The 24,412-nt window shown below is 40.9% G+C and overlaps 1 protein-coding gene across 2 annotated transcripts in view; it reads right to left on the minus strand.

The window, feature by feature from the left end:
* LOC126273842 (TRPL translocation defect protein 14) overlaps positions 1-24,412 on the minus strand; it is a 249,328-nt gene that overhangs the window by 219,419 nt on the left and 5,497 nt on the right. For both annotated transcript variants that reach the window (XR_007549693.1, XM_049977064.1), the window contains exons 3-4: positions 24,341-24,378; positions 24,182-24,219 (exon numbers count right to left, since the gene is read on the minus strand). Coding sequence is in view for 1 of the 2 variants with exons in the window: in XM_049977064.1 (XP_049833021.1) it covers positions 24,182-24,219; positions 24,341-24,378 (76 nt within the window). In the remaining variant the exon portion in view is untranslated. The remainder of the gene's footprint in view (positions 1-24,181; positions 24,220-24,340; positions 24,379-24,412) is intronic.

Below are 24,412 nucleotides of genomic sequence, written 5' to 3' on the forward strand. Positions count from 1 at the left end.
ATGAAAGAAATTGACAGTTGTGTACTATAATTTTTCTCATTTATTGATTCCTGTTCAGTCTCTCAACATATGATACAGAAGACATTACTGTGACACCAATTACAAGAAAACTGAAATGTGCAGAATATCATTGTTTTCACAGTACACCTGGAAAGCTGTAGAATTTTATCATAGACCAATCTACTGCATTATCATAGACCTACCTACTGCACACCTGAATCAGGCATGGGCTTACTTCATCATGTCACTGATCAGAGCACTGGGTTAGTTTAATCAATTACAGTTCATTGCTCTTCTCCAGCCCCCATCCTCAGTGATTAATTTCTCTTGGAAGCAACATAAACATGCTTCCTCTGCTGTAGTAAACTAATTGTTTTCCATTTGTCTATGGGCTCTCAGCTGTACTGGTTATGCTGTTTCTAGCAACAAAGAAACTGACACTTCAATTACAATTCTTAAGTAATTATTGAAGAATATTTGCTACCTACATCCATTTGAACCTGCTAACTGGTTTCATGCCTTGGTATTCTACAATTTTTAACCCCTGCACTGCCCTCAATTACCAAGCTATAAAGGGCATTCAAGAAACGAGCCAGAGGCATAATTACAGAAACCAGCACTTGTATGTTAGAAGTATTGACCCTGGCTGTTGAGACACTTGGCTGTCTCAAAATAAGAACCTTCAACATCACAGTGCATCAGCAATAGTTGGTTAATATGTTAAAAAACTAAAAACCCACCTTGATTTTGAAAAAGCACCTGGTCTTGTGTTAACCCAAGTTTCAGCATAGATAACTACACTTTAGTTTTTTAGAATGTCTCAAAATACCTGGGGCTGTGATGTTAACCAGTTCCACATGTACAGCTGGATGTTGTCGTCCAAGATGAATCGTTTGCCCCTCAGCGCTCTTTCAGGGAGACCAAAAACTGTAACCACAGGGAGAGAGGTCTGGACTGTATGGAGGGTGGCCAAGAACTTGGCATTTGAATTTCTGCAGGAGTGCTGCGACTTTTGGCTGTATGAGGGTTTGCAGTGTTGGGGAGCAGAATGGGGCCATATGGTCAACGAAGAACATCAGCATCCTGCACTCTTGTGGACAGTGACGTCCAGCTGCACATGCGGAACTGGTTAACATCACAACCCCGGGAATTTTATGAGACAGGCATTCACCACCTTGTGTCACAGTGGGACAAGTGTCTCAACAGCCAGTGTCAATACTTCTAACATACGGGAAATTGTTTCTGTAATTATGCCTCCAGCTCATTTCTTTTTGAATGTCCCTTATATTTATTGATGCCTCAGCATGTGTTCTACGAACTGGTCACATCTTTTAGAAAGTTGTGCCATAGATTTATCTCCCTCCCCTATTCAATTTAGTACCTCATTAGTTATTTGATCTACCAATCTAATGTTCAGTATACTTTTATCGCACCACATTTCAAAAAATTCTTTTGCCTTCCTGTCTGAACTGCTGATTGTCTACATTTCACTTCAGTAAAAGGCTACACTCCAGACAAACATCTTCAGCAAAGACATCTTAACACTTAAAAATATATTCAATATTAACAAATTTCTCTTCTTCAAAGACATTTTTCTTGCCAATGCCACTCTACATTTTATATTCACTCTGCTTTGGCCATCATCAGTTATTTTACTGCCCCAACAAGAAAACTTATTTACTACTTTTAGTGTCTTGTTTCCTAATTTAACTCCCTCATCATTGCCTTATCTAATTCAACTACACTCCCTTAACCTCATTTTGCTTCATCTTATATCCTCCTTTCAAGATACTGCCCATTCCATTCAACTGCACTTCCAAGTCCTTTGCTGTCTCTGACAATTACAGTACCATCAACGAATCTCAGAAGTTTTTATTTCTTTCCCTGAACTTTAATTCCATTTACAAATTTCTCCATCTCCTTTACTGCTTCCTCAATGTACATATTTAATAACACTTATCTAAAATGGGACAACACTATATGAATCTACATGATAAAAAATATACCACTGGATTTTAGCACCTACACTAGTTATGGGCTCACGTACGTTCAACACTTTTCCTGGCAGATGGTGAGAATGATATCCTGACAACTGTTAGTAAAAGCACTATTTCCCCCTGATTTTAGGAGAGGTATTAAAGTGGTGCACTCCTAAAACTGAGAATTATTGCAAGGTTTGGGTAAGAAGCCGTTTCACATGAAACACACACACTATCATTTCTTCACAAGTAGATGGAATATTCTGTCAATGTCCTGATGTACCTTTTTTTAAATATAGAAGACACGTGCAGTGAGACACTTGTTTTGGTCATATTATGCAATGTTATTGTAATATTCCATTGGGTAACCATTTTTCCATAATCAGTCTGTAGCCAGATAGGCAGGAGTAGGTATGTTTCACGAGCGATTATCAAAACAGTTAAAGCCCTTCAAAAGGGATACATATATTTCTATAGCATTTCATGGGAAGAGGAGTCTAAGAGCTATAGTTTCACACATATAGGTTTGTGCACAGGACTACTGGCAACATTTGAAATACCTAATTGGATGCAATATAAAGTGTAGATTTACATAATAATAATGGCCATTTGGACATGTAATGATGGAGTATCCAACATCGACATATGTTGCCACTTGTCGTAATACCTCATTTATTTATTTATAACAACTGATATTACTGGACAGAGCAATACGCAGAATAAAAAAGTTAACCCAGATACACTCCCATCTTGCTATGGTCACCTACCTCCCACATTTTCACAATAAGTTACCAAATCTCTCCAAAATATTGGCACCAGTGGTTAAATTGAAATAAGTAGTAAAATGATTAAGTGTTTTTCAGTTGTGCTTCTATCAATTCCTTCTCATAAGTAGCACCATTGTCAAAAATGTTTGAGCATGTCATGTACAGATGAAATTAACACCTCGATAGACAAACTTTGACCACAAGTGTGTATTTAAAAAAGGTTGAACTAAATCAGCTACTGACATATTATGATCAAATGGTAACTGTTAGTGGAATATGTGGTTTCATTGTGTCTTGACTGTCTGAACTGTAATATTCTGATAAAGTTAAAATAGCGTGGAGTATTTGACAAAGAGTAATGATTTTTATCTTATTTGCACAACAGAAAACACTATCAGTTTCACGATTATTATAATAATCTGAAGCAATCAGACGGCACTCTAGGTTGTATCTGGGCTCTATTATTGTTTCTCATATACAGCTACTGTCACCAATGGATGAAAATTCAGTCTTTTTGCAGACACTGAAAGCACAAAACTTTCAAATACTGCTCTTTCCCTTACAGGAAAGATCACTAATGAACTACTTGAAAATTACAACAAAATTTTCAAGCCAAATGGGTTGCCATTAAATCCTGACTAGACTTGCTACACACAAATATGAATCAGAGTGACAGAACCTATAACACTGAACTTAAATAATGACATGTAGGACATATATAGTGTTCCAGTTTTGGGACTACAAACACATTTATACACTCCTGGAAATGGAAAAAAACACATTGACACCGGTGTGTCAGACCCACCATATTTGCTCCGGACACTGCGAGAGGGCTGTACAAGCAATGATCACACGCACGGCACAGCGGACACACCAGGAACCGCGGTGTTGGCCGTCGAATGGCGCTAGTTGCGCAGCATTTGTGCACCGTCGCCATCAGTGTCAGCCAGTTTGCCATGGCATACGGAGCTCCATCGCAGTCTTTAACACTGGTAGCATGCCGCGACAGTGTGGACGTGAACCGTATGTGCAGTTGACGGACTTTGAGCGAGGGCGTATAGTGGGCATGCGGGAGGCCGGGTGGACGTACCGCCGAATTGCTCAACACGTGGGGTGTGAGGTCTCCACAGTACATCGATGTTGTCGCCAGTGGTCGGTGGAAGGTGCACGTGCCCGTCGACCTGGGACCGGACCGTGCCCGTCGACCTGGGACCGGACCGTGCCCGTCGACCTGGGACCGGACCGTGCCCGTCGACCTGGGACCGGACTGCAGCGACGCACGGATGCACGCCAAGACCGTAGGATCCTACGCAATGCCCTAGGGGACCGCACTGCCACTTCGCAGCAAATTAGGGACACTGTTGCTCCTGGGGTATCGGCGAGGACCATTCGCAACCGTCTCCATGAAGCTGGGCTACGGTCCCGCACACCGTTAGGCCGTCTTCCGCTCACGCCCCAACATCGTGCAGCCCGCCTCCAGTGGTGTCGCGACAGGCATGAATGGAGGGACGAATGGAGACGTGTCATCTTCAGCGATGAGAGTCGCTTCTGTCTTGGTGCCAATGATGATCGTATGCGTGTTTGGCGCCGTGCAGGTGAGCGCCACAATCAGGACTGCATTCGACCGAGGCACACAGGGCCAACACCCGGCATCATGGTGCGGGGAGCGATCTCCTACACTGGCCATACACCTCTGGTGATCGTCGAGGGGACACTGAATAGTACACGGTACATCCAAACCGTCATCGAACCAATCGTTCTACCATTCCTAGACCGGCAAGGGAACTTGCTGCTCCAACAGGACAATGCACGTCCGCATGTATCCCGTGCCACCCAACATGCTCTAGAAGGTGTAAGTCAACTACCCTGGCCAGCAAGATCTCCGGATCTGTCCCCCATTGAGCATGTTTGGGACTGGATGAAGCGTCATCTCACGCAGTCTGCACGTCCAGGACGAACACTGGTCCAACTGAGGTGCCAGGTGGAAATGGCATGGCAAGCCGTTCCACAGGACTACATCCAGCATCTCTACGATCGTCTCCATGGGAGAATAGCAGCCTGCATTGCTGCCAAAGGTGGATATATACTGTACTAGTGCCGACATTGTGCATGCTCTGTTGCCTGTGTACGTGCCTGTGGTTCTGTCAGTGTGATCATGTGTCAAAGTTTCCCCTTCCTGGGACAATGAATTCACGGTGTTCTTATTTCAATTTCCAGGAGTGTATTACTAACACACTATTCCAGAAGCTGTCTCTGTAACAGCAAGGTGACAAAATTTTAATTTTCAGCATTTCACATAAATATTAACAGAATACAAAAATTTACAATGCTGTCTTCATCTTCTCAATAAGTCAATCTTAAGTCAAACTTTTAACACAGACAGGTATCAGGGCCAGAAACAATGTGGTTTTCTTTAGACCACATAAACTAAAGACATGCAAATACACAGACATCATTCATTCAGCATATCAGAATAACAGCACTAAGTGACTTGCAACAAATTTTACACATAATTCCAAACTTTTACGAAACTTTTTCTCATGACATACTCCACTAAATGAAGAAAGGATAAAAGATTATCACTTATTACATTACTGCTGCTCATGCAGTCAAGGGTTCAGCATGAGACATGTTTTAATTTATTACCTCTTTACTACTATTTCCAACACTTTACAATCAGTTGCCACACATAGAACTGAATTTATCTGCAAAATTTTGTCATTGTACAATACACAATTCAGGAGGTACAAGAAACACTTAGATGCTTAAAAAACTAGATTTCACTCAAAATGGAGTGCAAATTATGCAGTTTACATTCATCCAGTGTTTCATAATGAAAAACTGCCAACAAACTTTATGTATAATTTCATCCTATCCCAAACTTTTTCTCACTTACATGCTTAAAGGCAAATATTTAACACATTAACTCATTTGCAAAGTAATCAGCTGGCTGAAGCTGTTTTCTGCATGGGAGTTTAATTCTTTAATGAATCAGGGTTTACTGGTCACAACCTAAATTGAAAAACCTAAACTCAAAACATGCTGTATTTCAACTACATTTGCAGCATAGGCGTTTACAAATTTAAATGAGCACGTTTTGGTGTTAGCCTTAGAACATTCTGCTGGTTTTGAAAAACATTTCATGATACATATATTCATTAATGTCTCATTACTAATATTTCTGTTCTGAACAAGTAGTGCAAGAGACAGTTGTAGTATTAGGTCCAAAACCATCCTTCATAAAAATTTTAAGACCTTGATATTAGTATATGCATGTATCCAATAATCTAGCAATGCACATTAGGTGTGTCTTAAGAAACTGAACAGATTTTAATTAAAGAACAATTGCCTAGTTCCCTGAAGAATGTATTGGTAGGAGCTTTTAAAATTTATGTTGTTGTTATCTTCAGTCCTGAGACTGGTTTGATGCAGCTCTCCATGTTACTCTATACTGTGCAAGCCTCTTCATCTCTCAGTACGTACTGCAGCCTACATCCCTCTGAATCTGCTTAGTGTATTCATCTCTGTCTCCCTCTGCAATTATTACCCTCCACGCTGCCCTCCAATACTAAATTGGTGATTGCTTGATGTCTCAGAACATGTCCTACCTTCTAGTCAAGTTGTGCCACAAACTTCTCTTCTCCCCAATCCTATTCAACACCTCATTAGTTATGTGATCTACCTATCTGATCTTCAGCATTCTTCTGTAGCACCACATTTCGAAAGCTTCTATTCTCTTTTTGTCTAAACTATTTATCGTCCATGTTTCACTTCCATACATGGCTACACTCCATACAAATACTTTCAGAAATGACTTCCTGACACTTAAATCTACACTCGATGTTAACAAATTTCTCTTCTTCAGAAACGCTTTCCTTGCCATTGCCAGTCTACATTTTATATCCTCTTTACTTTGACCATCATCAGTTATTTTGCTCCCCAAATAGCAAAACTCCTTTACTACTTTAAGTGTCATTTCCTAAACCTAATCTAATTCCCTCAGCATCACCTGACTTAATTCAACTGCATTCCATTATCCTTGTTTTGCTTTTGTTGATGTTCATCTTATATCCTACTTTCAAGACACTGCCCATTCTGTTCAACTGCGCTTCCAGGTCCTTTGCTGTCTGTCAGAACTACAATGTCATCGGCGAACAAAGTTTTTATTTCTTCTCCATGGATTTAAATACCTACTCCGTAATTTTCTTTTGTTTCCTTTACTGCTTGCTCAATATACAGATTGAATAGCATCGGGGAGAGGCTACAACCCTGTCTCACTCCCTTCCCAACCGCTGCTTCCATTTCATGTCCCTCGACTCCTAACTGCCATCTGGTTTCTGTACAAATTGTGAATAGCCTTTCGCTCCCTGTATTTTACCCCTGACACCTTCAGAATTTGAAAGAGAGTATTCCAGTCAACATTGTCAAAAGCTTTCTCTAAGCCTACAAATGCTAGAAACGTAGGTTTGCCTTTTCTTAATCTATTTTCTAAGATAAGTCGTAGGGTCAATATTGCCTCACATGTTCCCATATTTCTACGGAATCCAAGCTGATCTTCCCCGAGGTCGGCTTCTACCACTTTTTCCATTCGTCTGTAAAGAATTCGTGTTAGTACTTTGCAGCTGTGACTTATTAAACTCTTAGTTCGGTAATTTTCACATCCGTCAAACCTGCTTTCCTTGTGATTGAAGTCTTAGGGTATTTCGCCTGACTCATACATCTTTTTTTGACTTAGGTCTTTCAGTGCTCTGTCAAACTCTTCATGCAGTATCTTATCTCCCATTTCACCTTCATCTACCTCTTCTTCCATTTCCATAATATTGTCCTCAAGAACATCGCCACTCTATAGACCCTCTATATACTCCTTCCACCTTTCTGCATTCCCTTCTTTGCTTAGAACTGGGTTTCCATCTGAGCTCTTGATATTCATCAAGTGGTTCTCTTTTCTCCAAAGGTCTTTCTAATTTTCCTGTAGACAGTATCTATCTTACACCCCATGAGATAAACCACACCATCCTTACATTTGTCCCCTAGCCATGTCTGCTTAGCCATTTGGCACTTCCTGTCAATCTCATTTTTGAGCCATTTGTATTCCTTTTTGCCTGCTCCACTTGCTGCATTCCTGTATTTTCTCCTTTCATCAATTAAATTCAGTATCTCTTCTGTTACCCAAGGATTTCTACTAGCCCTTGTCTTAACCTACTTGATCCTCTGCTGCCTTCATTATTTCATTCCTCAAAGCTATCCATTTTTCTTTTACTGTTTTTCTTTCCCCCATTCCGTCAATTGTTCCCTTATTCTCTCCCTGAAACTCTGTACAACCTCTAGTTCTGTCAGTTTATCCATATCCCATCACCTTAAATTCCCACCTTTTTGCAGTTTCTTCAGTTTTAATCTACAGTTCATATCCAATAAATTGTGGTCAGAGCCCACATCTGCCCCTGGAAATGTCTTACAATTTAAAATCTGGTTCCTAAATCTCTGTCTTACCATTATATAATCTATCTGAAACCTTATAGTATCTCCAGGGTTCTTCCGTGTATACAATCTTTCATGATTCTTACACCAAGTGTTAGCTATGATTAAGTTATGCTCTGCACAAAATTCTACCAGGCAGCTTCCTCTTCATTTCTTAGTCCCAATCCATATTCACCTACTATGTTTCCTTCTCTTCCTTTTCTTACTGTCGAATTCCAGTCACCCATGACTTAAATTCTCATCTCCCTTCACTACCTGAATAATTTCTTATCTCACCACACATTTCATCAACTACATCATCTGCAGAGCTAGTTGGTATATAAACTTTTACTACTGTGGTAGGCGTGGGCTTCGTGTCTATCTTGGCCACAATAATACGTTCACTATGCTGTTTGTAGTAGTTTACTGCACTCCTATTTTTTATTCCTTATTACACCTACTCCTGCAATACCCCCATTTGATTTTGTGTTTATAACCCTGTAGTCACCTGACAAGAAGTCTTGTTCCTCCTGCCACCGAATTTCACTAATTCCCACTATATCTTACTTTAACCTATCCATTTCCCTTTTTAAATTTTCTGACCTACCTGCCCGATTAAGGTATCTGACATTCCATGCTCCGATCCGTAGAATGCCAGTTTTCTTTCTCCTGATAACGATGTCCTCTTGAGCATTCCCCACCCAGAGATCCAAATGGGGGACTATTTTACGTCTGGAATATTTTACCCAAGAGGACGCCATCATTTAATCATACAGTAAAGTTGCATGCCCTTGGGGGAAAATACGGCTGTAGTTTCCCCTTTCTTTCAGCCATTCGCAGTACCAAAACAGCAAGCCCGTTTTGGTTAGTGTTACAGGGCCAGATCAGTCAATCATCCAGACTGTTGCCCCTGCAACTACTGAAAAGGCTCCTGCCCCTCTTCAGGAACCACACGTTTGTCTGGCCTCTCAACAGATACCCCTCCGTTGTGGTATCTGTATCGTTGAGGCACGCAAGCCTCCCCACCAACGGCAAGGTCCGGGGGGGGGGGGGGGGGGGGGGAAATTTATGTATTAGCTTATAAATGTAACTGATAATAGAATTGCAACACTATAGTATTTCATAAATTTAGTCATTTTATCACATAACCCAAAATAAAAATAAAAGTTAGACTTTAATGTATATCACAGCTCTCTTTCTTCACAAGGTCAGTAGAATACTACTCACACGAAGTAATGACATTATTAAATACCTTATATAATTATTTTCTGTATCATAAAGATACTCTGGCTTTTCTCAACACTTCCTTCTATTATTAAAGAGTCTGATGGCTTTACCTTTTGGAATTAGTTTTAAAACATCTTTTTTCTTCCCCTACTGGGCTCCTAAATATCACTGGAGAAATGTGAAAATGATTAAGTGATACTCAGACTGAACACCAAACTATCATCTAATAGGTAATTCATCTGCTGATTTTAAAAGCAACTTTTAATGACATATCGAGATGCTATTAGACCATCTTATTTGAACTCCATACTTTAAAAGCTCAAGCAATCCAAATTGCTGCACTAACAGCCCATTTCTTCTGTATCAGTTTTCATCCTTTCCTCCCTGTGCTGGACTTAACTGCTCTCTTCCACATCTTTTTTCCAGTTCAGAGTGGTAGCTCATCTATGCTATGTTAATGCCTTCCATTTGCACTTCTACAGCATCTTTTTTACCTTTTCCTTACAAACCTTTCTTCAAATTTATCACCTTTCAGATTCTCAGATTTAGATTTTTTATACTTTGGGATTTACTTTTCTAGTGACCAACAAGAATTTACATCCAGTTCAATCCACAGAGTCTCAAGCCTCCTTCCATCCTTCATCACCACCCACTAATTGCCATATATTAACACAGACACTGGTTTATGTTCATTGTGCCATAGTAATGCTACAGTACCAATTACAGAGCATATGTGCTATACTGACACCCTTATTTCAGCAATGTAGGTACAAGGATTGTTAGAGATAGGACTAGCACAAAATGCCCAAACCTCTACTATGGCATTAATTATGTTGCTTATTGGCATGATATTCACAAATGTACATATAAATTAATAATGCATGCTTCACAAAGCGTAAGAGTAATGAAGCCTTTGAATACTTGAGGGCCAAAATGGAATTAGGTTCACCTGAAAAATATCTTTCTATGAAACATGGTGATATGAAATGTAAGGATTGGATCAGCTATACAGGATTCATGAAGCACTATGTACCTACAGAAAATATAGTGTGAATGATCACCAATGAGTTCCTCTTGTATTGTAACTGCCAGAAATTTGAAAAACAGTTTAAGACAAATATGACTGAGCCTTCCAATATCCATGACTGGATGGCAGCCGCCTCTAAACTTTTCCACTTGTTATTGACTTCAGCTATATGTATCCATGTTGCTTTGTATGTGGTCCAATGTCATTACTCACCTTCCATAAGGCCAAAGTCTGTACGTCAGGCAGTCCAGCAAAGAATTTCCTCAACCAGCTACCATCAATTTAACTGAGTGACACTCAGTTTCTGAATTGTTTTCATGGGAAAAGTTTGTGTGTTACTGATGGAAGTCGAACTGGTGCCGTACACCAGTTGTGAGCTTCCCTTTTAGACTCTTCACAATCATATTTTGGAAACACTGTCGTGTAAACAAAAAGCATTCCAAGTATATTTCATAGTCCATCCAGTCATCTTTCATTTCTCTCACAAACTCACCAAGTTCTACTACTTCATTGTTAATTAATAACACTTTCTTTTCATTTTATTAGGTTATACATTACTTTGACTCATGAGATTTTCAGGCCTACTTTCAAACTGGCTGTATGAAGTTCTTCATTCATTAATGAAGTTCATCTGAGCTTGAGGCAAACATTACAGTGACACCTGTAAAATTAACGAGGTTCAGATATGTCCCTTCAGTATGTATGCCTTCTACGTTTTTGCAGTTTAAGGGTGCTGAAACTACCTTTTGGCCTGCTGGGAATAGTTTTTATGTTACAGAAAATTCTTGCTAACTCTGCCCTCATCTGAGTTTCTGCCTACTCTATAGAATCAAATGGAAGTTGATGACATTGGCATACATATTCTTTATTATACTAATGTATGCAGAATCACTTCTTTGTTCATCAAGAACTGTCTGAGGAAGATATTGACTTGTTTTCACCCACCAAAATATGTACAAAGTCTACGAATTCCCAACAAAGTGGTACTTCACACTCAAAATTTTGCTCATTACTTGCAGGTGATCCATTATACTGTAGCCAATTCTCCAAGTATATCACAAGAACTGCAATTTACAATCTCTGCAAAAGCGTGAAGAAAAGTAAGGGGGGTGTTCATTAATCTAAATGTACTGTTTAAAACTAAAGGATTTCAAATGTTTCTTTACCAACAAATAGTCTGCCAGATTGAGGAAATTTCATTTTGTCCATTTAAAAATTATCCTACAATGAGAACTACAGAAGCTGCACTCCTTTAAAGAGAAGATGAATAGTGGTGATATACAGCATGATAATTAAGCAAGAAATATTTTCATAAACAATGCAGGTTGCTTATAGCTGAAACTTAACGGATTAGAGAATTTTGCAGTAACTGAGCAAAGACATTGGATCTTCAGGAAACCTCCATTATGAATACATAACTGTCCTTTAACAGCAGTGTACGAACACCAAAGAAGCTAATTACTTTATTTCTAAGCTATTTCACACATACAACTTCATAATTTTGATGAAAATGTATACTTATTTATACTCTTACAATGGACTTTAATACGTGATCATTTCACTTTTGTGAGTTTAGCCAAGCTGTTAATTCCATTTTATAAAATGGAAGCTACAAATTAGCCTAACACCCAGAAGCATACTATTAATATAGTAAACTATACATAGCCATTTCAAAGCTTCTATTGTCTTACTCCACATGACAGTCATCAACGATGGAGCAAGAATATGATATCTACAGGTAATGATTTTCCATGATCTTATAGTGGGTTTGGGTGGAAGTCAAAGTAATTTTGTTTGACATTTGGGATCTTCTTCCAACAACCATGTTCTGACATCAAGAAAGCCTGTTGGAGATGAAATTTGTCAGTGCAGCCCCAACATAAACTACCACAGAAAATGTGTTTCTTGATCCTGAGATGACAGAAGAGGATGTGCATTGGAAGATGACAAGGCCATTACAAATTAAACATACAACTAAATAGGAGAGAGATAAGGAAGAAACTGTTCATGTCCTTTACAAAGCAAATACCTTGGTACTTATGAGATTTAGGGAAACCTAAATCTGAATGGGTAAATGAGGATTTGAACTCTGTTCCCCTCGAAGTTATTACAGTGTCTTAAATAATCCCCACTATTCTTGGTGAATCAGCAGGAGATGAGCCTGCAGTAAGTGTGCTCTTGCAACAGGAAGGCAATCCTCTCTAAAATCTTACACATCTTCCTGTGAAGCCTTTGGCAGCCAGTTGATTCTGGCCACATTTAACTGAGGTGCAGAAATACTATACATTTTAAGTTTATTCCCACAAGTCAAAATTACTATTCAACAATGAAGCAGTTATGTACCTGATCCATACATGATGTAACCACATGGATCTAGTTCCCTCTAATAGAGTAATCTAACAAGGGAAGGAAGGAGATAGGATGATACTGAAGTAAGAAAGGGAAAGGGGGCCTCTTAAGCAATCAGACTGTCTTTAATGGCCTCTGGCAGTTTACCTAAAATGACTTATGAAAGCAACCAATACCTAAACTCTAATGGCCAAATGAAGATTTAAACCCTGCTTCTCTCAGACACTTGTGACAACCACTGTTTGATAAAATTAAGCAAGTGAAAAGTAGTGCCTTATGTGTACACATCGCAATAGGAGTGTGTTTCAGGCTCTGATGTTACTTGCTGTTTACTTTCTACCAAATGTGCCTGCATTTATGAAAATTCTTGAATCACTGACCACATTCTTCTTAGTGGTTTAAGAAAACCTACTTGACTAATAGCAGTAGCAGGAGCAGACTGAAAAGATTCACCTATACAGTTACTGCAGAGGAGAACAATACTATTCCAATTCTTAATTCTATATTCCAGGCAAAAGGTGCTTTTATTTTGAAAACTTTTGAGGAATTCTGAAAATCTGCTCATTTATAAGTTTTGGAGTGCTGATTATGAATTTCAGTTTTATATTTTTCATTTTTCCCCTGAAATGCAGAACACTTAAAAAGACCAAAAACTTATTTTATCACAACACAGACAATGCATATTTCCAGTAACATCATTTTACATTAAATTAAACAATCCTAAATGCTCGAGAATTTTGATCCAAATGATTGTTTTTAGTTCATTGTACCATTTTTTCAGCAATCACTTATGAAAATTATAGTAATCTATGAATCATCATGTGGCATTTCTGAATAACTTCCAACTTTTATCACCTCTTATTTATGCAATGAATGCTATTTTGTTGGTTTTGTACTTTCTAGTTTATTGGCTTCACTGTGAAATATTAAAAACTTCGAAAATTGAAGATAATGAGGAAACAAGCAGTTTTAGGTATTAAATTATGTAAGACAAGATGTGTGTAACATGCCAATAATGGTGTTTCAAACAACAGAAACTCCAGGTAGGAATATCCACAATATAGAAAAAGACAGATTGCTACTTACCGTAAAGAAGACACGTCAAATTGCTACAGGCACAATTAAAAAACTCACAAAGCTTCGGCCACAGCCTTCATCAGTAAAACACACACACACACACACACACACACACACACACACACACACACACACACACACACACACACACACACACACACACACACCTCGGCTCCAGCATCTTTGTCATGCATTCCAGCCCAGGACACTAGAGATGGCAGTCAAGTGCACAGAAGGTGTGCTTGCCTGTGAGAGAGAGAGAGAGAGAGAGAGAGAGAGAGAGAGAGAGAGAGAGAGAGAGAGAGAGAGAGAGAGCGCTAGCTTAATTGTACCTGTAGCAACTCTATGTGTCTTCTTTCAGTCAATAGCAATCTGTCTTTTCGTACATTGTCAGTAATGGTGGTTATTATTTTCAGTAGATGGATAATTCTTTACAGAGGCACAAATCAACTTTTCATAATCTTTGTTTAAAAAGTTTCCCTTGAGTCAACTGCCCTTACCATCCTACCTTTACAAAATGTTTCAAAGCATTTTTGTTTTATTCTCTACCTTTTGTCACATTTATGAAAATGGGGTAGGTCCGGTACTAAAAAAAAAAAGATCATCTCTTTCCATAGATGCCGTTTGTGAAAAAGAGTGCTGAACTATTCAAGGCCCATAGACTGGATAGCCCAGAGAATGAGCAGACAAAGAATTTTGTACTGCAAATTTGTTTCATCTGCTCTTAAATTCATGTCACGTCATAGAGCAGTTCAAGTTATCCCTCTGGTTAGAGGTATCAGTATAATTTGGCATTTGCAGTGCTGGCATAACATGTTATGAAACATTTTTCTGAAAATATAATATGGAGTACACATGCTTCCATTCTCAAATATTTTTATAATAACCCCAGACCTCTGTAACAAGGATGATGTAAGGTTAACATCCAAGGTGACTGCTATAGTCGGGTGCACATAAGGAGGCTGCAGCACTATGCATTCCACACAGACAAAATAACTCATCAACAGTGTGCTCTGCCCTGTTCCCTGTCTCTTACTTCTGCTGTTGCCTATCTGGCCACAGTTTCTGCTTCTGACTGACTACATTTGGAAAACTATTGTTCTGCGAGCTGCTCAATGCACATGCTGCAGACAGACATGGCAGCATGAGGCTATTGGCAAGTGTCATATGGTACACTCCTCTTTGCCACTGCATCACCCTGTCAACTACCTTCTTATTTGCACACTGCTATAGTGCCAGCCCTGGGCCTACTAAGAGCTACAAAGTAATATTTTTCACAGATCCCACTATTATTGTTTGAATGGATTTTGTCATTGCCATTTTCTGATGGGATACTTGAGAATGTGGATCAGACAGTAATATATACGCCTGAAACAGCACGACTGCCACCAGATAACTAGTGGCCTTAGCATAGGCACTGGATATGTGGTCAATTCTTCAGGCACCTCACCTTTTCATAGTGGATCCAATTGATTCATATATGTGGCAGTTAAAATTAAATCACTATTGTGTGAAAACTTCACAGAATTGTGAGTTGTCTCTTAGATCCATGCGTGATCAGTCTACTTGTGAAGCTAGTAGATGTCAGTTTATTGGTTTAATGACAAGAGAGACAAGACAGTGGAGTTAATACAGAATTACATACTTATTCTGACAACCCATTTCAGAATACTGGCATAACAAAAATATGAGAAAGAAATTATGATTATATAGTCCACAAACTAAGAAAATTAAACTCTAATAAATTTAGAAAGTTAGTATTAAGAGATATCACAAAGTCTGTCAATGTGTGTTGTTCCAACTGCCTGAAAAGTCAGAACTTTTGCAATTTCAATAAATTGCAGACATGATAATTTTATTTTACTAACATCTTTCATCTTTACACGAATTAGGGAAATGACAGGTTTCGTCAGAATCTACATTAGGCCCATTAGTAGGTAGGGAAGTTGAAGTGGCTGCAGACAGATCATCTCCCTCATTGTGATAATAGCACAATTGTGATTGGACATCTGCCCTTGAGGTCACACAGTAATGACTTATGTAAACAGCCCTGCACCCACTGCCATACTGCTTATCTTGGGGTTAATTTTTTAAAGTTTTGTAACTTTGTGCCAATTGTGTGACTTGCAGTTAAGCCATGAATATCTGTCCAAAACACACACTAAGTTATATCAGAACCACCATTTTAGTAGTTAATGTAGGGAAAGAAAATAAAAACTGATCAATCATTTAACTTCAGAGATGGTAGTTTAATTCTGAAAGAATGGCTGCAATGATATGCAAGTAATAAGTGTTAATTGTGGCACCAAAAGGAATGTAGAAACTCAGATGTGACACCAGACAGAGCATTTAAGTATAAAAATACAACGTCTGGGGTTGGCATTGGAAAAGTAAATCAGTGTGAGCAGTAACAACAGTTACGCTGTGTTATAAGATTATGATGTATGTTGCACTGAGCTCATGTCGCAGAACTAACATGTCATGATATACTAAGAGAGACACACAGAGACACAGCAGAAGCTGTGTAACCCCGATAAATGGATTACAAGAAGCATCATGATTAGAGTATCTGGCAATCATCTCCATGGAAATGGAAAACCACCTCCACAGCCCCCACAAAATAAAGGCTAAACCTTATGAAAGGCCATCCACATGCAGCCTGTATTTGCAATATAGATCAGATGCTTGCAACCTGTATCCGTGCCAAGTTACAGGTAGCCAACAATCATTGGCAGATGAGAGGCTGCTAAAGATCATTATTCTTAGTGTTTTACTGCACCTATTAATATGCAATGGTAAAACAAATTTCATACTTAACTAATTTGGGACAGGTCAATTGAATGGGCACATAGAATTCCCCTTTAAAAATCATTCAGTTTGTATACTGGACACCACATGAAAGATGTGATGATCAATATTTGTTTGATCTGACTCCAGTTACACATCGCAAAAACAGTTGCAAATATCTGCTGAAACATCAGAGAAAAATGAGGTGAGGGAGTCAGGGCATTTTCCTTCTACTCTGTAGCAAGTCTCACCTAATCTGGAGTTCTGGACAAGTTTCCTGTAACTCCTCCCTTTTCCCAAAACTCACGAGTCCTTTTCAGTCGTCCCACTTTCCTTTACTTCTAACAGAAGCAAGTGGCTCCAAAAGTTCCCATGTTTCCACATCTTTCATGCTGAAATGTTACTAATGATTTAATTTAAAATAAGTATCATGGCAAGGGTTTGCCAAAATTATATGAATCGATCACACTCTGTACATGATCACCTTATTTTCTAATTCTTCTCCTTAGAATCCTTTCTGTTACTGATGATTACAGCATTTCTGCATTGTAATATAATTAATGATTTCATCTCAATGAAGGAATCTACATTGTGGTGGCAGACATATCTGTAGTTTAGACCAAGATCTAGGTTAGTTTGGAGGGATCACTGGTTTTAAGTTGGTTGGATTAAAAGAGGGAGGGAAAGGGACCAAAATACGAGATCATCAGTCTCTTGTTCCAAATAAAACAATGCCAAAAGTGTGTGAATAAAACAAATGAGACTGACAATTCAAAACAGAATGAAAGGAAAAATCACAAGACTTGACAGGCAACAAACATGTAAATGGACAAAAGGGGACAAGAAAACCACAAAAACACAAGAAATGGGATGAAGAGATTAAAACAACAAAGCAGATTACCATGGCTGCCTGACTATGAGGATAAGAAAGGAGAAGCCAGGCATCCTGCAACACATTAAAACCTCCACCTTAGAATCACTAGGGTTGAGGACACAGAGGGACAAAGGACATGCACTAAAACTTAGATCAAATGATAAAACCCACCCTCACAAATAAAACTTAAAACTAAATCAGCCAATGAGGCATTGTCAGATAAAATTAGTGGCAACAAGTCTGGTAACCTAAGATTTCGTCGTTGGACAGTCAAAGTGGGACAGTGCACCAGAAAATGGGCAACTGTCAACTGGGCACTGCACCGACACTCAGGCAGTTGTTCACGGGGCAGGACGTGACCGTGGGTCACCCAAGTCACCGGCATGGTAGCTCAGTGTGTTCAGTCAGAGGGTTGCTCACCCTCTGTAATAAAAAAAGAGTAAAGGAATCAACGATTAACTTCAACAGATGTCTTGTAACGTCCGCCCAGACCAACAATACGGTGGGGGTGGGGGGTGGGGGTGAATCATCGAATCATCAACCCACACGTGGGCAATGTGGAGACGGCAGACGACCACTGATTCCCTGCAAGAGGCCCACATGGAAGACTTTCACATATTCGTAGTCTCCTTAATGGCATGAAGTTTGTTGCATGTACTGTTATGCCATTCCATTTCCCACCGCCTAAAAACCCTACGGCATATGTCAGAACGCAGGTCAGGTTCAGAGATTCCCATCTCCAGAAGGTTTCTGTGTAGCCAGTTTGGTCAGCCTGTTGGCAAGTTCGTTGTGTGTGATGCCGAAGTGCCCTGGGGTCCACACAAACACCACTGAACGATGGGACTGGTCCAGGGCATAGATTGTCTTCTGGATGGATGCTACCAAAGGATGGCGAGGGTAGCACTGGTCAATAGCTTGTAGGCTGCTCAAGGAGTCAGTACACAGAAGAAACGATTTCCCGGGGCATGAACAGAGCCACCAGCTCTGTAGTGAATACACTGCAGCCATCAGACACAGAATGCTGTTCAAAATGGCCTCTGTGGATGTAGGTGGAGCCAACATGACCATCAGCCATCGGACCGTTGGTGTAAACCACTTCATAGCCTCGAAACATGAAGAATCTAGAGGAAGTGACAATGGAGAGTGGCAGGAGTAACTGAGTCCTTAGGGTCATGCGTAAGATCCAGACGAATCTGCGACCTACGTTTACACCATGGATGTGTATACAGATGGACCTGGATTGGAGGTGGTAAAGGGAAGGACTCCAGTTCATACAGAAGGGATCACATACGAACTGCAATCGTTAGCACTGACTTGGGCTGCCGGTACGGGAGATGAACGGCCAAGGGGTGAAAAAGGAGACGGTAATTCGGAAGCTCAGGAGAAAAATGAGTGTATGCAACGTAACTGATGAGCAGTTGTGCACGTGAGATCTACAATGGAAGGACTCCGTCCTCCACAAGGACACTGGTCACTGGAATCTTAAAAGCTCCCATTGCTAAGCAAACGCCACAGTGGTGCACTGGGTCGAGTACATGCACAGTTGAGGGCACCGCTGAATCATAAAGCATACTCCCATAGTCTAGGTGGGATTCAACAAGGGCTTTGTAGAGATGCAGCAACATAGAGCGATCTGCACCCCAGATGGTGTTGCTCGGGTAGCAGAGGGCACTGAGGTGCTGCCAGCACCTTCACTTAAGCTGACAAAGGTGAGGAAGACAAGCCAATCGGGCATCGAAAGCCAGTCCAAAGAATCTATGTGTCTCCACTACAGTGAATAAATTGTCATTAAGGTAAAGTTCTGGTTCAGGATGAATGGTAAGACGCTGACAGAAGTGCATAAAACACCACTTTGCGGCCGAAAACTGGAAGCCGTGGGCGAGAGCCCATGACTGCGCCTTGTGGATGGTTCCCTGTAGGCACTGGTCAGCAACACCAGTACTGATGGAGAAGTACAAAATGCAGAAGTCATCCACATACAGAGAGGGTGAGACAGACAGCCCTACAGCTGCTGCTAGACCATTAATGGCCACTAAAAATAGTGATACACTCAATATGGAGCCCTGCGGGGCCCCATCTCCTGGATATGGGGGCGAACTATGGAACTTGGACACGGTAAGTACAGAGCAACAGGAAATTCTGGGTATGAATCTGGAGCGAGTCTCTGAGACCCCATTCGTATAATGTGGCAAGGATATGATGTCACCAGGTGGTGTCATACGCTTAGTGTGGATAAAAAAAAGATGGCAACCAGACGCAGACTTGAGGGACACAAGATTAACAGTGGTAGAGTGACCCTGTTGGAAGATGCCCCGAGATGGAGCCAGTAGGCCACCTGAGTCCAGGACTAACTGCCGACACACCACACGTTCCAGCAGCTTACAAACAACGTTGGTGAGTTTAGCACAAACAAAAACTTCACCTGACACTATTTTAGTCACTACAGCTCCTGTAATATCCCTTATAGCCACAGAGGGCAGGGGCCCATATTCCCAGTAACCATGTTTCCTGGAGGGCAATGCAGAAAGCAAGTGTAAAGCTTAACAGTTGCCATAGCTCAGCCAGGTGGTGGAAAAAACTGCCACAATTCCACTAGACGATGACATCATCGTGAGACTGGGAAGGCATGGAATATTCAATGAAGCAGTTTACACCTCAGGGTCACCTGCTGCCACTGACTTTTTGCCTAAGCAGTCTATATCCATTGTGTCTGAAGGTCTGGCGAGAGCCAGGTCCTCAGCAGATGCCAGATCTCCACCCCATCCTCAGACAGAGCTTGTAGGTAGCGGTGGTGTGGGTGCCACCACAAGTTCCTTGTTCTTGGGGGTCTTTTTCGGTTTCTCGCACTGTTGCTTGGGTTTCCGTGGCTGGGAGAACTTCACCGAATCTGTCTGGGACAGATGATGAGTGTGAAGACCCGCAACCAGCTGTTTGTGGGCTCTTCAGCCACTGGCAGGTGTCATCTTTCCCACTCGCAGAAACCTGGGAAGGGAGTGACCCCCAAGGGACACCCCCCCCCCGGCTAAAACGTGGGGACTCAAATCCCCCCCCGATAGCTGGGGTGGAAGGGGGGGGGTGGAGTCCACAGGAATTTGAGGAACCGATGGGGCGACAACTGTTCTCGTAGCAGCGGCGTATGAGGTGGTCATAGCTACAGGATGTTGGTGCTCAAATTTCCTCTTAGCATCAGTGTAGGTCAGTCAATCCAGGGTCTTATATTCCACGGTTTTCTTCTCTTTCTGTAAAATCCTGCAGTCTGCCGAGCAAGGTGAATGATGCTCTCTGCAGCTGACACAGATGGGATGTGGAGCACATGGAGTATTGGGATGCGATGGACGTTCACGATCTCAACACAGGATGCTGGAAGTGCAGCGGGAAGACATACGGCGGAACTTCCAGCACTTTAAGCACCATGCTGTGGGAGGGATGTATGGCTTGACGTCACAGTGGTAGACCACCACCTTGACCTTACCAGGCAACATGTCACCCTCAAAGGCCAAGATGAAGGTACCAGTGGCAACCTGGTTATCCCTCTGACCCCGATGGACACACTGGATGACATGAACCCCTAGCTGCTCTAAATTGGCACGCAGCTTGTCAGGCTACAGGAGGAGATCCCTGTGGAATGTAATATCCTGGACTATATTTAAGCTCATATGGGTGTGACGGTACAAAGCATCCCCAACTTGCCACAAGCAAGTAATGCCCATGATTGGGCAGAGGATGCGGTTTTTATCAAAACTGCCCCAGAGCATATTTTGGACAAGCCCTTCACCTCACCAAACTTGTCCTCCAAATGCTCCACAAAAAACTGGCTTCATGGACATGAAAGATTCCCCATCAGCTCTTGTACAGACAAAGTACTGGGGTGAATAAGCTTCACTGCCATCCTTAACCTGGCGTTCCTCCCATAGTGTGGCCAGGGAGGGGAATGACTTGGGGTCATATTTCTTAGCATTGAATTTATACTTTGCCCACAGAGACTGCTGGCGGCAGACCATCAGCAAGAGATGTACTACACTTCATGGCATGTCATCCACCCTGATGCCACCCACTGACCACTGGCACTATCCACAGGCACCACCCAGCTGCAGCAAAGGCCACCTGGCAGAATGGCCATTGCTGGGAGTCCTGATGGCCCAGGGTGATGGGCATTTGGTCCTTGCCATACATGGGGAGTTAACAGTGCAGGCATGAGCATAGCAATTCCTGTGTTGTCAGAGGTCTACAATCAACAGGGTACATGGCAGCCCCACCACAACTGACTGGTTATTGTACCAGGTGAGGTGCAATGAAGTCCATGGTCATCGACGGCACAGAAAGTGACACTGCATAGTCCATGGTGGAAAACACACCCAGGAAGATGTCCTCACCCAAAGAGATGGAGAATGAGCAGGACTGCAATGCAACAAGTGGGCTAAAGATCTCAATGCATCATTGACACTATGGACCATGTAAGGCACCCTTCCCCGGTCTGTTCGCTCTTTGGAAAATTTTTGAAAAATGGAGGTCAAACCCTACAGGGGACTATCACAAAGGTTGAAACGTGTGGGACTCCTTTTAGTCGCCTCTTACAACAAGCAGGAATACCTCCAGACCCGCAGGGGGCCTCACTGGTTGTCTGTCTATTCCGCCATGTTCTTTGGCGCCCTCTAGGTCTTTTCCCATCCATCTTTAGTTCTTCCATAATTTTGGGGGTCTCTGCCCATACATCCTTTTAACACGCCAATACCATCTTTATCTCTTTCAATTTCTTCTCATACTTTCTTGTTTAAGGTCCTTATCTCTACATTCCTTATTCTGTCCATTCTTGTTTTTCCTTAATTGCTCTGAGAAATTTCATTTCCCCTGCTTGCAGTCTGCTCCAGTCTAGTTGTAAGTTAGGGAAAACAATGAATGTTAATATTAAATGTACATTATTATTTCAAAACAATTCAGAGTAAAGTTGATGGCTTATTTTACCTTGGAAGCTAATTACTTAGTTTATATTATTTTCTGTTTACTTGCGTCCAAAGAGATGCACTAATAAGAATGCCAAGGTGCACACACAGTTTTTCTGATTATTCAATTTGATTAAACTCTACCAAGCAGTATGGTTGTTACATTAAATACATAATATTTCTCCTCAAATCAAAAGAAAAACAATATATCATTAGCTACATAAATACACTGCTCAGCCATCATGTCTCCTCATTTCAGATGTTATGAACAAACACTTTGGGTTAGACCATGGACAACAAATTTCACTTTGGTGAAACATGGCCATACATAACAAATTTTGAGTATATAGGAACCAGACAGTTTTGTAGACTAAAATTGCTATGAAGAACAGCTTAGGACAGGGTTAAGGGAGCAAAGTTTTAAAACGTTATAGTGGTGCAGAAGGCCATGATTAAGATCTTAAGACCTTCAGGTGTCAGAGCAACTTAAGTCTACAACGCTGGAAAGATAACACCACTGCATAAAATAGAAACTTCCACATGGGAAAAATATATTAAAAACAAAGATTCCAAGACTTACCAAGTGGGAAAGCGGCGGTAGACAGGCACAATAAAATAACACACAAAATTTCTAGCTTTCGCAACCAACGGTTGCTTCTTCAGGAAAGAGGGAAGGAGACGGAAAGACGAAAGTATGTGGGTTTTAAGGGAGAGGGTAAGGAGTCATTCCAATTCTGGGAGCGAAAATACTTACCTTAAGGGGAAAAAAGGATAGGTATATACTCGCGCGCGCGCGAGTATATACCTATCACACACACACACACACACACACACACACACACACACACACACACACACACACACACACACACACACACACACAAGTATAGACCTATCCTTTTTCCCCTCCTAAGGTAAGTCTCTCCGCTCCCGGGATTGGAATGACTCCTTACCCTCTCCCTTAAAACCCACATCCTTTCATCTTTCCTTCTCCTTCCCTGAAGAAGCAACCGTTGGTTGCGAAAGCTAGAAATTTTGTTCGTGTGTTTGTGTGTTATTTTATTGTACCTGTCTACCAGCGCTTTCCTGCTTGGTAAGTCTTGGAATCTTTGTTTTTAACACCACTGCATAAGGTATATTAAATAAACTTTGGTTAGATAAGATACTTACAATAGTCTCAATCGCACCCAATTCGTTCCAACAACAAGCTGTGACCAGAACAATGACTAATAAAATATACAGACAAATATTGCAGCTGACAGAAGCAACAGGAAAAGCTAAATATACAAGGGAGCAACAGCAGTTAGTACACATGTCAATAGGCATGTGAAATAGGTACACAATCTTAATCAACATTAACAATTTACTGTTCTGTCTCAAATTACTATGTCCTTATACTGTCCCTTACCGGTAATTTACCGGTAATGCCATCAGAATGATAATTCACCATTTTGTACAATACAGTTTGTTCAATTATTTACCACTGTTAGTGGATCACAAGAATCAGTCCAACACTTAACATTTACCATGAGTTAGGAAAAAACACATGAGTAAATCAGTATCAAGGTCCTCTTCTCTTCAAGAATTAGTATATACACAAGTGCATTCCGCAGTACTTTTGAGCACACAGACAAGGAGAAGGACAGTGTAGAAGGCTGCATTCACATTGTAAGTACATTACTGACAATTGTACTCACCCTCTTGTGCTGAGAGATCTGTGAATTTTATCCCACCACTAGAAAACAGATAAAGAAATTGTGACATTAATTGACAGGTACATAAACATCAGCACAATATTTTTCAAAATTGTGAACCAATGTGAAAGGGCCAAATTTAAATGAACAAGAACTACATACCTCAAAAGAACTGTTGCTGTTTCTGGTACTCTAAATACCTGAAATTGTAAAGAAGAAAGTTATCTTTCAAAC

Source organism: Schistocerca gregaria, chromosome 1, assembly GCF_023897955.1.
Source record: "Schistocerca gregaria isolate iqSchGreg1 chromosome 1, iqSchGreg1.2, whole genome shotgun sequence".
NCBI lineage: Eukaryota > Metazoa > Arthropoda > Insecta > Orthoptera > Acrididae > Schistocerca > Schistocerca gregaria.